The sequence below is a fragment of the Doryrhamphus excisus genome, chromosome 5 (assembly GCF_030265055.1).
Source record: "Doryrhamphus excisus isolate RoL2022-K1 chromosome 5, RoL_Dexc_1.0, whole genome shotgun sequence".
Lineage (NCBI taxonomy): Eukaryota > Metazoa > Chordata > Actinopteri > Syngnathiformes > Syngnathidae > Doryrhamphus > Doryrhamphus excisus.
The window spans coordinates 15,639,854-15,656,737 of NC_080470.1; the positions used below are offsets into that span (position 1 = coordinate 15,639,854).

Consider the following 16,884-nt stretch of genomic DNA (forward strand, 5'->3'; position numbering starts at 1 on the left):
CTTTCATTCAGCCTGTCTGGACTTCATGTTTACTTTTATAAAAAGTTTAGCCCAGGGGTGGGCAAACTTTTTGACTTGCGGGCCGCATTGATATAACAAAATTTCCGGGGGGGTGGGGGGGGGGGGCAGACTATATATTTTACACGTAACAGTCCACCTGGTATTATTGTATCTGTAAAATTGTCATGCAATCTGCTATTATTATTTATTATTTTATATTTATATTTAAATATTTTAAAAATAATAAAATATTATAATAATTAAAATAAAATTAAAATAATAATTATTATATTATTATGTAAAATATGCAAATATAACAGTATTATTATATATAATTAATATAATAATTAGCATTAATATAATAAATAATAATCATAATAGTTATAATAATAATATAATAATTACTATTTTAATTTTTATTATTATTATGTGCTTGTGTCTCTTTTTTCAGGAGCACTTTGTAAACAACAGACCATGTCAAACAACAAAATTGATACAACCATCAAAAGGTTGGCTCAGGCCATGATGCCAGGTTGTATGTTGAGTTTAAATTAAATACTTTTGAAAGATTGGGCGGGCCATATTCAAACACTTGGCGGGCCGGATGTGGCCCCCGGGCCGTAGTTTGCCCACCACTGGTTAGCCTGTCGTTATTAGTGATAGAAGACGTCCAACCGCTTCTGGGAATCAGGCATGAAAATAAAAGCGTTTTGCTGCCCTCTTGTGGCAAAAAGTTTTGATTACAAAAGAAACACCTAACGGTCAAAAGTTTGGAGACACTTTGCCGTAATTTTGAACGGGGAGTTGTCTCTAAACTTTTTTTACTCGCCACAAACAACACTGTAATGATCTATTTTGCTTATTATAAGTTTATTTTAAATTCTAGCTTCCACAGACTATCGGTTGGGATTATTTCTTCCCCTTTTTGGGGGCACCTTTGCCTTTAGCCTGTGCCTGCAGCGCCTCCTCCCTCTCTGCAGCAGCTTTGCTCCGCTTCTTTCCCAAGGGAGTCTTTGCATACCATTTCTGGAGAGCAAAAAAACACAACAACAGTAATGCAAACTATGAACTGTCGGATATTTGTAGTTAAGGAAAGACGTTGACTGTACTTTTAAGGCTTCTTCCTCAGCTTGAAACACAGGGGCAAACCTGGCTAACGGGGCCACGAACTCAATGGCACTCAAAGGCCTTTTTTCCTGCAGCAGGAGCCGTCGCTTCGTAATCACTGTCTGGATGGCCTGGATCATGTGACCTGGGGTGTAGCCATCGGAAATTTTTGCCAGGGAGCTGAGGTCCAAGGCGGTGGTTATCTTGCCTCCGTGTTTTTGGATCAGTTGCTTCCACAATACTGTCCAATACCGGTCCATTCAGACAATATGAACATGCTGTAGATGCTTGATGAACTTGATGATCATGATGAACGTGCTCACCATATCTGGATCCGTAGTCAGGCCTCGGGATGAGGATGATTTTGCTGTACAGCTTACACAGGGACTTGATGTCGGCACTGATGGGATCTTTAGCTGTCCCCATAATGAGAACGCGGTCCTCCTCTTTAATCAGCTTGAGCGATTTGGCCAAATCTTTCTTCAAGCGTTTGGGTTCCAGCTGGACAATGCAGAGTGTTTTCCGTTAGAATGGGAATGTTTGTTTGATGCTGGAATTTGATGCTCAGACTGTGCACTGAGATACCTACCGCTCTTTCTTCCTTGGGAACTTTCTTGTAGAACATTTTTTCTGCGCCATCAATCCATATCACCGAAGGCTGCATCAGTCTTGCAACCTGTGTGACGATGTGCCCATAAGCCACGCTGACGTCAGGGGTGTCCGAAGGGTGTATATAGAGGGCCTGACTGATACTGAAGCAGCCCAGATAGGCTAAGAAGAAACCCCACCATGCATCCCAGCTTTGTGACGTAACTTAAATCACACTTTGCTCCTTGGTCCATTTCTGTTGAAAAGCGTACTATGAACTTTGTCTCCTTCAATGACACCTCCTTTTTTGCTACTTTTTCCATCTGTTTTTTTTTTCCCCAAAAAATATTTCAAAATTTACATTTTCTTTGTCTTGTAATGTTATGACTTTCTTCACCATAATATTTTGAATTGATTCTCCTCACATTTTCCCAACTTCATTTTTTTTGTTTTTCATAATTTGTGTAAATAACAAATTTTTTCTTTAAAATTGCAACTTTCTGTGTTCGAAAATTCCATGTTTTTCCCTAATTATATAATATGACTTTATTTTCCTAAAATGTCCTTTTTTTGTTTTGTTTTTCAGAATATTATGGCTTTTGAAAATATTTTTTTTTCCTGTAACATTTCAACCTTTAAGCTTTTAAAAATGACATGTTTTTCCATTAATCTGACTTCATTCTTGGAAAATTTTGATTTTTTTTCCCAATAAGATGACAATTTTTTTCTCGTAATATTATGACTTTAATCTCCTAATACTTTGAGTTTATTTTCATAAATTTAGCGTATTTATTGCAACTTTTTGTGTTCAAAAATTCCATGTTTTTCCCTAATTATATAATATGACTTTATTTTCCTAAAATGTCCTTTTTTTTGTTTTGTTTTTCAGAATATTATGGCTTTTGAAAATATTTTTTTTCTGTAACATTTCAACCTTTAAGCTTTTAAAAATGACATGTTTTTCCATTAATATGACTTTATTCTTGGAAAATTTTGATTTTTTTTCCCAATAAGATGACAATTTTTTCTCGTAATATTATGACTTTAATCTCCTCATACTTTGAGTTTATTTTCATAAATTTAGCGTATTTATTGCAACTTTTTGTGTTCAAAAATTCCATGTTTTTCCCTAATTATATAATATGACTTTATTTTCCTAAAATGTCCTTTTTTTTGTTTTGTTTTTCAGAATATTATGGCTTTTGAAAATATTTTTTTTTCTGTAACATTTCAACCTTTAAGCTTTTAAAAATTACATGTTTTTCCAATAATATGACTTTATTCTTGGAAAATGTTGATTTTTTTGCCAATAAGATGACATTTTTTCTCATAATATTATGACTTTAATCTCCTAATACTTTGAGTTTATTTTCATAAATTTAGCGTATTTTTTGCAACTTTTTGTGTTCAAAAATTCCATGTTTTTCCCTAATTATATAATATGACTTTATTTTCCTAAAATGTCCTTTTTTTGTTTTGTTTTTCAGAATATTATGGCTTTTGAAAATATTTTTTTTTCCTGTAACATTTCAACCTTTAAGCTTTTAAAAATGACATGTTTTTCCAATAATATGACTTTTTTCTTGGAAAATGTAGATTTTTTTCCCAATAAGATGACATTTTTTCTCATAATATTATGACTCTAATCTCCTAATACTTTTAGTTTATTTTCATAAATTTAGCGTATTTTTTGCAACTTTTTGTGTTCACAAATTACATGTTTTTCCCTAATTATATAATATGACTTTATTTTCCTAAAATGTCCTTTTTTTTGTTTTGTTTTTCAGAATATTATGGCTTTTGAAAATATTTTTTTTCTGTAACATTTCAACCTTTAAGCTTTTAAAAATGACATGTTTTTCCATTAATATGACTTTATTCTTGGAAAATTTTGATTTTTTTCCCAATAAGATGACAATTTTTTTCTCGTAATATTATGACTTTAATGTCCTAATACTTTGAGTTTATTTTCATAAATTTAGCGTATTTTTTGCAACTTTTTGTGTTAAAAAATTCCACGTTTTTCCCTAATTATATAATATGACTTTATTTTCCTAAAATGTCCTTTTTTTGTTTTGTTTTTCAGAATATTATGGCTTTTGAAAATATTATTCTTTCTGTAACATTTCAACCTTTAAGCTTTTAAAAATGACATGTTTTTCCATTAATATGACTTTATTCTTGGAAAATGTTGATTTTTTTCCCAATAAGATGACAATTTTTTCTTGTAATATTATGACTTTAATCTCCTATTATTTTGAGTTTATTTTCATAAATTTTTCCTGTTGACTGTATTTATAGAATGTTCCGACCCCCATGCCACACTTCAGTGATATACGTTTCATTTCTATGGTATCTTCCTTTGAGAAGAAAGAACAATGGCTGCTGAAACGTGGCTCCTGTGGGATGCATTGGACGAGTGGTGTGTTTGTGGTACCTTGAAGACCAAGTGGAGCATCATGGTGAGGCCACTCTTGCCTGGATACTTTCCAGCAATGTTGAGAGGGGACAGGTCAAAGAGGGTGGCCCCGGTCTCCTTGCAAACCGCATGCACTAACATCTTCTTTCCCACGCCTGATGGTCCTGCCAGCAGGATGGCTTTTGTCAGGGGGGCCTTCTGATGGACCACGTGAGAGCCTGCCAAGTGTACACAACTCATGAGTAGCTAACGCTAACGACAATCATCCATCCATCCATTTTCTATGCCGGAAGATAACGCCAACATGTCATTAGCTATTTACACTGTGACCGCAACGCATGCTGGGTAGGCAGAGCATATAGTAGTTTATAGTCTACACCGTAGTAGAAGTTCATTTACTGTAGATTACATGTTAGCGGATTTGTTGTACTGTTTTGTTTTTCATTGTAGGCCAACCATGAATATGTCACAAAAATACTAGATAACAAAACAAAATAAAGTTTTGGAAAAATATGTTGGGGCTAATGGTTATAAAGTATAAAATCAATAAAGGAATAAAATCATAATAATACTGTATGGGAATAAAGTCAAGAATTTACAAGAAAGTTGAAAAAAATAGCAGAAATGGAAAAAATATAGTTTACAAGAATAAAGTTGAAATATTGGGGAAAAAAGAGTGCATTCTAATTTTATGAGAATAAACTTGTAATATTATGAGGTAATAAAGTAAAAATATTAAAGAAAAAATCTGTTATTTTTTAGATGTATAATATTATAAGAAACAAAGAAAACAAAATGAAAAGTAGGTTAAGGGGAAAAGTTACAATATTATAGGAATAAAGTCATAATATTACAAGACAGAATGGCGAAATAGTTGGAAAAAAACAAAGCAGATGAAAAATAATGTCCTATAATAATGAACAGATTTGACACAAGAAAAATCATGTTTAAAGAAATATTATGAGAAACAAACAAAAATCAAAAGTTGTCATGATTGTGTTATTATAGTGGGAGTATTGAGACTAAAGGCTGCTGACATCCTGCTGTATCGCTCAAGCATGAAAATCAGATACCTAAAGGTAAAATGGCATAGAGAGAAACGATTTGCCGCACGTCAGACATTGAGGGCATGGGTTCAATGTCATTCTGCCTCAGCGTGGTTCCAAGATAATTGAAGTCACCTAAGGAAGAAAAGAAAATTGTTAAGAAATGAGCAAAACAGTGAAAAGGCATTGGAACCTGACTTCATGGTGACAAAATACCAGACTAACATGACCTTGGTGTTACTAACTTGCACACCAGAAGAGGGCAGCAAAGTGCTGCTAGTTAAATACTGCTTCCATCTTTGGAAAGACTGACACATGTTGGACCACCACAACCACAATAGATACACATTGTATTGATTGGGGTTGTGAAGGATCAACCGACGTGACCGGATATACGGTTTGACAAGCAAGAGACGGGGTTGCATCGGAATAATAGGTCCGCTTTAAGAGAAAGGGGTCTATGTTTTTTAAGTGTGAAGGAGTAGGGGGCTACATGGCTTGTGGATGTCTGAAGGGTTACACAACTGTAAAAAGTTTGGGAACAACTCCTCTACTACAAAGAGATTTACTACATCCCTGGTCATCCCATTGCTCATCCCTTGGGTGATCCCTATGGTCATCCCTTTGGTCATCCTTTGGTCGTCCCTTTGGTCATCCCTATGGTCGTCCCTATGGTCGTCCCTATGGTCGTCCCTATGGTCATCCCTATGGTCGTCCCTATGGTCGTCCCTATGGTCGTCCCTTTGGTCGTCCCTTTGGTCGTCCCTTTGGTCGTCCCTTTGGTCGTCCTATGGTCGTCCTTTGGTCGTCCCTTTGGTCGTCCCTTTGGTCGTCCCTATGGTCGTCCCTATGGTCGTCCCTATGGTCATCGTTTGGTCGTTCCTTTGGTCGTCCCTATGGTCATCGTTTGGTTGTCCCTTTGGTCGTCCCTTTGGTCGTCCCTTTGGTCGTCCCTTTGGTCGTCCCTATGGTCATCCCTATGGTCATCCCTTTGGTCGTCCCTTTGGTCGTCCCTTTGGTCGTCCCTTGGGTCGACGTGACCGGATATACGGTTTGACAAGCAAGAGACGGGGTTGCATCGGAATAATAGGTCCGCTTTAAGAGAAAGGGGTCTATGTTTTTTAAGTGTGAAGGAGTAGGGGGCTACATGGCTTGTGGATGTCTGAAGGGTTACACAACTGTAAAAAGTTTGGGAACAACTCCTCTACTACAAAGAGATTTACTACATCCCTGGTCATCCCATTGCTCATCCCTTGGGTGATCCCTATGGTCATCCCTTTGGTCATCCTTTGGTCGTCCCTTTGGTCATCCCTTTGGTCATCCTTTGGTCGTCCCTTTGGTCGTCCCTTTGGTCGTCCCTTTGGTCGTCCCTTTGGTCGTCCCTATGGTCGTCCCTATGGTCGTCCCTATGGTCGTCCCTATGGTCGTCCCTATGGTCGTCCCTATGGTCATCGTTTGGTCGTTCCTTTGGTCGTCCCTATGGTCATCGTTTGGTCGTCCCTTTGGTCGTCCCTTTGGTCGTCCCTTTGGTCGTCCCTTTGGTCATCCCTATGGTCATCCCTTTGGTCGTCCCTTTGGTCGTCCCTTTGGTCGTCCCTTGGGTCGTCCCTTGGGTCGTCCCTTTGGTCGTCCTTTGGGTCATCTTTGGGTCGTCCCCTTGGTCGTCCCCTTGGTCGTCCCTATGGTCGTCCCTATGGTCGTCCCTATGGTCGTCCCTATGGTCGTCCCTATGGGTCGTCCCTATGGGTCGTCCCTTTGGTCGCCCCTTGGGTTCTCCCTTGGGTTGTCCCTTTGGTCAACCTTTGTCATCCCTTTGGTCGTCCCTTTGGTCATCCCTTTGGTCGTCCCTTGGGTCGTCCCTTTGGTCGTCCTTTGGTCATCCCTATGGTCGTCCCTATGGCCGTCCCTTTGGTCGTCCCTTTGGTCGTCCTATGGTCGTCCTTTGGTCGTCCCTTTGGTCGTCCCTATGGTCGTCCCTATGGTCGTCCCTATGGTCGTCCCTATGGTCGTCCCTTTGGTCGTCCCTTTGGTCGTCCCTTTGGTCGTCCCTTTGGTCGTCCTATGGTCGTCCTTTGGTCGTCCCTTTGGTCGTCCCTTTGGTCGTCCCTATGGTCGTCCCTATGGTCGTCCCTATGGTCGTCCCTTTGGTCGTCCCTTTGGTCGTCCCTTTGGTCGTCCCTTTGGTCGTCCCTTTGGTCGTCCCTATGGTCATCCCTATGGTCGTCCTTTGGTCGTACTACCTATGGTCGTACTACCTATGGTCGTACTACCTATGGTCGTACTACCTATGGTCGTACTACCTATGGTCGTCCCTATGGTCGTCCCTATGGTCGTCCCTATGGTCGTCCCTATGGGCGTCCCTTTGGGCGTCCCTATGGGCGTCCCTATGGTCATCCTTTGGGCGTCCCTATGGTCGTCTTTGGGTCATCTTTGGGTCGTCCCTATGGTCGTCCCTATGGTCGTCTCTATGGGTCGTCCCTATGGGTCGTCCCCTTGGTCGTCCCTATGGTCGTCCCTATGGTCGTCCCTATGGGTCGTCCCTTTGGTCGCCCCTTGGGTCCTCCCTTGGGTCGTCCCTTTGGTCAACCTTTGTCATCCCTTTGGTCGTCCCTTTGGTCATCCCTTTGGTCGTCCCTTGGGTCGTCCCTTTGGTCGTCCCTTTGGTCGTCCCTTTGGTCGTCCCTTGGGTCGTCCCTTTGGTCGTCCCTTTGGTCAACCTTGGGTCGTCCCTTTGGTTGTCCCTTAGGTCGTCCCTATGGTCGTCCTTTGGTCATCCCTATGGTCGTCCCTATGGTCGTCCCTTTGGTCGTCCCTTTGGTCGTCCCTTTGGTCGTCCCTATGGTCGCCCCTATGGTCGTCCTATGGTCGTCCCTTTGGTCGTCCCTATGGTCGTCCCTATGGTCGTCCCTTTGGTCGTCCCTTTGGTCGTCCCTTTGGTCATCCTTTGGTCATCCTTTGGTCATCCCTTTGGTCGTCCCTTTGGTCGTCCCTATGGTCATCCCTATGGTCATCCCTATGGTCATCCCTATGGTCGTCCCTATGGTCGTCCCTATGGTCGTCCTTTGGTCGTCCTTTGGTCGTCCTTTGGTCGTACCTTTGGTCGTACCTTTGGTCGTACTACCTATGGTCATCCCTATGGTCATCCCTATGGTCATCCCTTTGCCCTCAGCAGTAATCATGGAACACAGCAGACACGGACAGTTTGGACTTACCCATGTAGTCCCGCATCCGAACGTCATTTGCCTGCTTCAGCAAACCCTGTTCCACCATCTCCTGACACAGAGACTCAAGAGTCCTACAATGAGTTATGTATCATAATTCCCCACAACTAATTTTATAGAGCGCTATGTGGCCTCACCTATCAGCTGTCAGATCCTTCTCCCCCTTTTTCTTCTTCTTATCCTTCTTACCCTTGCCTTTCTTCTGCAAACACAGTAACACGGCGGTATGGAATCCAAAAGCAACGCGGCCAACTATTCCGTAATGGAATGCAAGGATGTTTTTTTTTCTTTGTGACCTTCGCATAAACTTTGGCTGGAACTTTTTCCACGGCAAGCCTCCAGTCTGCCAGTTCCACTCTCATCTCCACATCCACCTTGGGAAAACACAGTGAAAGAGTGTTGGCGCTGTCAAACAAAAATTAGGTTGTGTTCACTACATACGTGACACGTTTGTCATTGGAAAGTTCACCTTGGTTCGAATCTCTTCCTGGATGTCCACCCTTTTCTCCTCCTTGATCAGCTCCACCTCGTGCCGCTGGTTGAAATTTTTATACTCGCTACGGGTTTCCCAAAAATCTGCAGGGACATACACATCATATATACATTTTTTATTACGGACAAGTGATTGTTTGATTTGTCTGTACACAGATAGATTTGTTGGGCGTCGCTCATCAACATATTACAATCGTCCCTCTTTATAGCGGGTGATTGGATCCAGACCCGAATGTGATAAATTCATTTCTATAAGATTAATTCATACATTCATTCATTTTCTACCGCTTATCCTCACGAGGGTTGCGGGTGTGCTGGAGCCTATCCCAGCTGTCTGCTGGGGGCGACAGGCGGGGTACACCCTGGGGCACATATAGACAAACAACCATTCACACTCACATTCATACTTATGAACAATTTGGAGTGGCCAATTAACCTAGCATGTTTTTGGAATGGGGGAGGAAACTGGAGTACCCGGAGAAATGCAAACTCCACACAGAGATGCCCGAGGTTGGAATTGAACTCAGGTCTCCTGTGCGGCCTGTGCACTAACCACTCAACTGCCGTGCAGCCCGATATAAGATTCAGTGTTAATAAAAGAAATATGTTTGTAGTCAGGGCATAGAAACCTGTTCAATTCCTAAATATGGTTTTAATATTATTAGAGCCCTGTAGACATGACATAATAAGTTATTCATTGTTTACACCGGAACTCTAATGCTCGAGATGACTGCTGGCTAGCAAGCTAGTGAGCTAAAAGAGTTATTTCTTCTAAACTTTGCAAATTTGGGGGAATTCTGCCCATTCAGAATCCTTATGTGAAACATGAACACTTATTTCTTTCCCTTTTCTGTGCTTTCTAATGAGAGAAAAGGAGGTAGTATGAGCTAGCTTATAATGCACATCATTGGGACCTACCCTACGCTCAAGCCTTGACAAACCAAAAAAACATATATAGAAGGTGGTAAACAGGTTTTCTATGCGCTCACTAAATCTTCCATATATAAATGATAAACTTCACGGACGTTCACTTATCAAGGTCATGTCTGGAACCAATTACCCATAATAAACGAGGGATTACTAGACTTATTGGTTGTGCTTTGTTGCTCACTTTAGACATTGTGGTCACTAGGCAACAGCCACAAAGATTACTGTCTTGTGGGGAATACTGTGTACGTACCAGCAAAGGCTTTGTTGCCCATTTCCAACTCTGCCAAAAAAGCTGAAGGGAGCATCATCAAGCCTTCATCTTCTTCCTGTGGTTGGGAATGAGGAAAGTTCATAATTTCATTTCATCAGCGATGCTAATATGACTGAAAGCAGCCCTTACTGCATCCTTGCCCTTGGTCTTCTTTGTCTCTTCCTTTTTTTTGTCGTCCTTTTTCTTGCCTGAAGCTTCCTCTTCCAATTCAGCCAATTCTTCTATTAACTAAAAGAAAACGGCAAAGATATAAAAACTCTACATCCTTTTTTCCACTACAATTGTCTTTTACCTGCTGATAATCCTTTTCGGCAAACAGGAGGGCCGAGCCTCCCTCGTCTTCATCTGGAAAGTCTGGGAAGTTCCCCGTTAGGTTACTACAACCCAAAAGAGGGCACACCTCTTCAATAAGTCCTTAGAGTCCGAGCAAGTCCAAGTGTCAATCTCACCGGCATTCGAGAAACCACTGTCGGATCTGTTCTTTCATGTTTTCGGCAATGTCCTGACCCTCCAGCTCTCGCAGGTGGTTTGTGATTGCCACCACAGACTTTTGGTAGTCATCCTCATGCTCCTTCTGCTTCTTTCGAGTGGCATCTTCATTGGCCTGAGCAGTGATTATGGCCTTGCATGGCTGCTGGTATTTGGGATGCACAGCCTGGCGGATGTGACCACAACATACAAGATAAGATAAAATAACGTATTTGCGGACTATAAAGCATTTCTGTCGCATTACACTCACCATTCCCAGAAAAATCATATCTTCATTGCGAATAGCCGCAGTCCTCTTCCTGTCTAGGTAGCCCCGCCATACCTGCAGATGACATCACCAGTCACAAAAGGAGATGAAACTGTTACCTCACTGTGGTGACAACACGGCACCTTCTGGATGCGGACTGCAGCTTTGGCCATTTCAGCGGGCGTCGGGTCTTCCGTTCTGGGTATCTTGCTCAGTCTTTTGCTCGCCTCGTTCAAAGCTGCCCTGAGGCGTCCTTGGCGTGCCCTCTCTGCCACTTGAATGACTCTGATGGCCTCCTCTTGAGTCATGGTCTTGGTCACACGCTAACACACCCGTTCAAACAGAAGCTGAATACAGTCTTTCCGAAAATCCACATTTTACATTTGGCACTGCCTGTTTGCCCTCACGGTCTAGTGGTTAGCGCGCAGACCTCACAGCTAGGAGACCGGGGTTCAATTCCACCCTCGGGCATCTCTGTGTGGAGTTTGCATCTTCTCCCCGTGCATGCGTGGGTTTTCTCCGGGTACTCCGGTTTCCTCCCACATTCCAAAAACATGCTAGGTTAATTGGCGACTCCAAATTGTCCATAGGTATGAATGTGAGTGTGAATGGTTGTTTGTCTATATGTGCCCTGTGATTGGCTGGCGACCAGTCCAGGGTGTACCCCGCCTCTCGCCCGAAGACAGCTGGGATAGGCTCCAGCACCCCCGCGACCCTCGTGAGGAAAAGCGGTAGAAAATGAATGAATGAATGAATGTTTGCCCTCAACCATAAGGAAACCCATTATAATGGGACTGTCTATGTAGCTTGTTGTTACAACTCCGTACAGTGCAAGGCGTAGTAACACCACAGAAAAACACATTAATTGGCTGTCATGCACATTTTGGCCAATCAGAAGCCTGAAAAAGCAATCACAGTTGACTTGATTGCACATTGTAATGCGTGTGGCCCTGGGGCCATTTGTGGCCCGTGTTGTTTTTTATTGGCATTGACACTCATTTAACAAGGAAACTAATAATATAAAAATAACAGCAAAAATTGAAAAATCTGTTGTAATTTTGCAGGAATATATAATATAAATAATATATATATATATATAATATATATAATATAATATATATTATAATATATATAATATTTAAGAAAAAATTTAATCTAATCAGAAGTCAGATGTTACATAATATGAGGAAAAAATAACATAATTTGAGTAGCATGGAGCTGAAATGTACATTCATTCATTCATTTCTACCGCTTATGCTCACGAGGGTCGCGGGGTTGCTGGAGCCTATCCCAGCTGTCTGCTGGCGACAGGCGGGGTACACCCTGGACTAGTGGCCAGCCAATCACAGGGCACATATAGACAAACAACCATTCACACTCACATTCATACCTATGGACAATTTGGAGTGGCCAATTAACCTAGCATGTTTTTGGAATGGGGGAGGAAACCGGAGTACCCGGAAAAAACCCACGCATGCACAGGGAGAACATGCAAACTCCACACAGAGATGGCCGAGGGTGGAATGAACTCGGGTCTCCTAGCTGTGAGGCCTGCGTGCTAACCACTCGGCTACCGTGCAGCCCTGAAATGTACATATATTTTATAATTTAAAAAACAGGAGAAATTGAAAGAACAAAATATTAAAAGAAAAAAGTAGTATTTTGACAAAAACCCTCCCTGATGAATGTTTAATTAATCATAAATAATATTAATACATAATTATGAGAAAAAAAAATTATAAGGCGATTTTAGTAGCATAGAGTTGATTAATTAATATATATTAATTAATTACTTAATCAATATTATGGGAATATAGTCAAAATATTACTGAAGAAAATTAATGATTTATTATTATTATTTCAGAAGAAAGATATTGGGAAATGTGAAAATATGACACATGTCCAATGTTCATCCAATGTTCATAGTAATAATACTAATAATATGCTTTTTCAGCTATATCACAATATCACAAAGCTGAGATGTAGTTTTTTCCTTAAATATATGCAGTCACAGTGATGTATTCCTGATTTCTTAATTTTTCATGCTTGTCACACTTAAATGTTTTAAATGAAATGTCTTATTAAAAAAAATGATGAATTGAGATCTATCAGTCTGGAAAAGATTGTAAAGCCAATTCTACACATTTGGGACTCCAGCCAACCACAGTGAGAGGCATTATCCACAATAGGTGGTTAGTTAAGGTCAGTGTTCATAACTCCACCATAGGAAAGACACTGGGCAAAAACGCTCCACTGCTGAACAAAGAGAACATTAAGGCTCCTCTCAATTTTGCCAGAAGACAAAAGTCAAAAAGTCAAGGAAAAAGAACATCACAGCAACAGTAAAACATAGTGGTGGTAGTGTGATGGTCTGGGGCTGTTGGCTGCTTCAGGGTCTGAAAGACTAAGTATCACAAGATTGAGTTTGCCGTGTGATGGCCAAGATGTCCAAGATGGCGGCGTACGGTAGTTTGGACACTGAACAAGCAAAATTTTAAATGGCTGCTTGCCATCATCAGGCAACCATGGTGAGGCTGTGCGCTTTCCTTGGTGCTAGCCTTGCTGAGGTTTGTTTTTGAGTTTGGGCCCGTGTAATTCAAACAGTTACTCACTTTTTTGGTGACAGTGGTCTCCATCGTCTGGAGGATGTCTGTGAGCATCTCCGTCCGCTGGAGGCTTCCACCGTTGCGTTCTCGCAAGAAGTAGTTAGGGATTGGGATCTCAAGTTCGGCCTGGTGAGAAAGGTTCATGAGTAGCGGAAGCCAATCACAAATCTGGACTAAAAACTCACAGGTGTGAGCTTCAAGTCGTGAAGGACATCATCCATGTAGTGGTACTCGCAGAACTCCTTCTCCACCATTTCATTCTTCAGCTCTAAGACTCGACCCATGACTCCCTCGAGGACGTTTAGGAGAAGCCGTCTCTTCTGCGGGTGCACCACCTGGTCGTACACGTTCTCCAGTTGGCGGAAGACCTGCAGGTAGCGCACGTAGAGCGTGGCCAGACGCTGGAAGAACACCACTCTGTCCTTTTCTGGCTTAGGAGGCACGGCGGGAATCTCCTCAACGAGCAGACGACTCAGCTCCACCTGGGCCTCTCCCCACAGCTCGTTGTAGGTCCTGGGATGGAGAGTCACACTTTATTCAGGGGAACATCTCAGGTCGGCTAACTAAATCTTGAGATCACTGAGTTTGCAGGAGTAAATTTTTCTAATTTCAGGTTGTTGTTGGCTTCAAGATCAGAAAAAAACCTCAAGAAAGCTATTTTACACATCGGTTTACCTTTGCGACATTTCTTCGCAGGAACACGGACGTGATAACTGCCGGGAGCCTCCTGTGGGTGCGAGCTGTAAAAAATAATTAAAAACTGTGATCAGATGATGAAACCTTTTTAATTCTCCCCCTGAGGATAAATCCAATTACACTCCTTAAAATACATGAATAATACTGAAAATAATAATAATTATTATTATTATACATTCACAGATACAGATTGCCGGTAATAGCTATTAATAGAGATGTACAATATCTTTTTTTCAAAGCTATACCAAACCTATATACCAGAACTTTCTGTTTCTTAAAACCGATATTATACTGATAACCACTATCTTCTTTTATTATTATATTTATTTTATTATTATATGGAGGTAGGAAGGACTTGACTAACAAGGATTTGACTAAGTGTACCTGTTGACAAATATCATGAGATTACTACTAAAACATCACTACTATCAGGAGAACCAGAGTACAGAGTGGGAGGAGCCAACTGCCGTGGCCCATCATGGTGCACTGTAGTCGGGCACATGCTCCAGAGAGCTGGTGTGACGCCACGGATGTCTCGGGGAAACCTTTTCCACTTTTTAAATGCTGTGTGCTGATGTGAACTCAGGGGAAGTTACGGTTACAAATTGCTCATCCACACAGTACGGCTAATCTTGACAATTGGAGCATCAGACTTGATGTCCTAATCCCTTTGATATTGGACCGATACTTATTAATTATCGTGCACTCCCAGTTATTAGTGTCACATTTCAGGTTTTTGTTCAAATTTCCCACCACTTTTTGTCTGGTTTTAGTTCTACAATTTGTCATTGGCCAATAGAAATCGAGCTGCAGTCCATAAATGCCCCAAAGGCCACACTTTGGACACCTATGTGCTAAGCTATCGTAGCCTCATGTTACATGTAGCAAAGCAAATACAGTAAACCTCGGACATATCGGATTCAATTGTTCCCACTGGTTTTGTCCGATATAAGCGAAATCCGTTATATGCGTATACCGGAAAATGTCCGTTTTACGCATATATCGGATTTATATCCGGTATATGCGTAAATCGGATTTTATCCGTTATAAAAAGGCACTTCCTTGACTATGTTTCCAATGTACCTGGACGCGACGCAACGCTGCAAACGCTGCAAATTACGTCGTATAGCGGCCTGTCACGATTCGGCAAATCGGAGCGCCACGATGCAGCCATCCCATATATGCGAGGGAAATTTCATGGAAATGCATTGGAACGGGACTGGAGATTTTGTCCGAAATAGGCGAAATCCGTTATAAAAAATTCGATATATGCAATTAATTTTTATTGGAAATGCATTACAGAAAAATTGGTTCTTTTTTATCTGTCCGTTGTGAGCGAATTTCCGATATATCCGAGTCCGATATATCCGAGGTTTACTGTTGTGTCTAATCATATATCTCACTACTGCAGATTTGTTTTATATAATGGCTCACGTTTAGACGCCCCTTTTACAGTATTGTATCTGCATCACAATAAAATGTTAAATATATTGATTTAGCACAGGGGTTACTGCTGAGGGGCCACTTTGATATGATTATTTTCTTTATTTCTATTTTTTTTATGAACACACTAAAGCCACACCAGTGTTGGTCAACATGCTAAGCTGTTAAATATATTTCAGTATTATAATTGGTAGTGTGATAACTTGTTAAGACATTCATATATTTCCACTTTTCATAATAATTGAATTTCATGCATACAATATTCCCTGGGGGCAGTAAAAATGACACTGCACTCTTTTTTTTCAGAGTGAGAAACTTTTACTTGAAAACACAGAATTTCTTTCTCGCGAATAAAATAATAAAAGGTGTAATGAAAGTGTCACTCACCAGTTAAATTATTCTAAATGTTTCATTTTGGCAGCTTGCGCTGCTTTTTCTGTTTACGAGGCTCATGGTTGCAGTCAATCACGCCCGCCGACTTAGCTAGCTTAACTAGCATAAAGTGACAAAAACATGCAATACTATTTTTCGAAATTACATGTTTTAATCATACAGTCGCTATCCATGACACAGGTGGTCATGTTTGACATGGTTATTATATTCTACTGACGTTTATTCAACCATTTTTGCACGACGACTTCCATTATATTGTACATATTCAACCAACTCTGACGTCACTTTTGTGTTGTTATTTTATTTACACAACGAACACGATGACGTCTACCCGAACCGAACGTCTCAAACTACAAAGAGAGTCAATAAAAGTTGGCACAACAATTTTTACTCGTGTTAATAACATCGTGTAGCGTAAAAGATCAAAAGGACATACCTTGAGATGAGATTTCCATGGAAACAAAAAACAACGTCGGTTCTTCTTTGGTTGGGTTTGGCCACTAGGCTTTTAAAGGCGCCACAGTGTCATCTGCTGGATCGGAGTGTGTAGTGCATGTCTTGGAAACCGGGAAAGTGCGCTATTTATATATATATAAAAAAAGAATAAAAGTACAACTTTGCGTCATGATTCATAAAATAAATACTGTCAAATCGTTACAAGTTAGGAACAAAAAATAGAATCCACGAACACGAAATTATTTATTTGAAAATATAGACACGCACTGGGGAATTACTATCGTACTGTAAATACGTTTATTTAAATGAAAAATAAATATCGTTGCTGTACGTGTTGTGTCCACAACTGATCATGTATCCATCTGTGTTTCATCAGCCATCCATAATTACTAGTTATATTCAGTATCTTTTTCCTTTATTGCAGTTGAAAATTAATTTCTAATGTATTAAAATGTAATGTAAAATGTTATGCATTTGTAA

At 40.8% G+C, this 16,884-nt stretch overlaps 1 protein-coding gene across 3 annotated transcripts; it reads right to left on the bottom strand.

Moving 5' to 3' along the window:
* Positions 1 to 468: 468 nt before the first annotated feature.
* zgc:153738 (uncharacterized protein LOC558115 homolog) lies at positions 469 to 16,526 on the bottom strand. 3 transcript variants are annotated; one of them, XM_058074418.1, is made up of 20 exons: positions 15,943 to 16,176; positions 14,092 to 14,156; positions 13,602 to 13,929; positions 13,423 to 13,542; positions 10,954 to 11,133; positions 10,814 to 10,885; positions 10,524 to 10,729; positions 10,367 to 10,451; positions 10,204 to 10,302; positions 10,054 to 10,129; positions 8,851 to 8,957; positions 8,678 to 8,755; positions 8,519 to 8,583; positions 8,373 to 8,455; positions 5,188 to 5,295; positions 4,133 to 4,332; positions 1,697 to 1,783; positions 1,431 to 1,608; positions 1,110 to 1,348; positions 469 to 1,026 (listed from the first exon to the last, which is right to left on the bottom strand). In XM_058074418.1, the coding sequence occupies exons 2-20, from the start codon at positions 14,100 to 14,102 to the stop codon at positions 910 to 912; spliced, it is 2,439 nt and encodes an 812-aa protein (XP_057930401.1). In that variant the 5' UTR covers positions 14,103 to 14,156; positions 15,943 to 16,176; the 3' UTR covers positions 469 to 909. The 3 variants fall into 3 exon arrangements, with proteins under 3 accessions (XP_057930401.1, XP_057930400.1, XP_057930403.1); XM_058074417.1 differs by lacking the exon at positions 15,943 to 16,176 and adding an exon at positions 16,385 to 16,526 and having other exon boundaries at positions 470 to 1,026; XM_058074420.1 differs by lacking the exons at positions 1,110 to 1,348; positions 15,943 to 16,176 and adding an exon at positions 16,385 to 16,526 and having other exon boundaries at positions 828 to 1,026.
* Between the last annotated feature and the right edge of the window lie 358 nt (positions 16,527 to 16,884).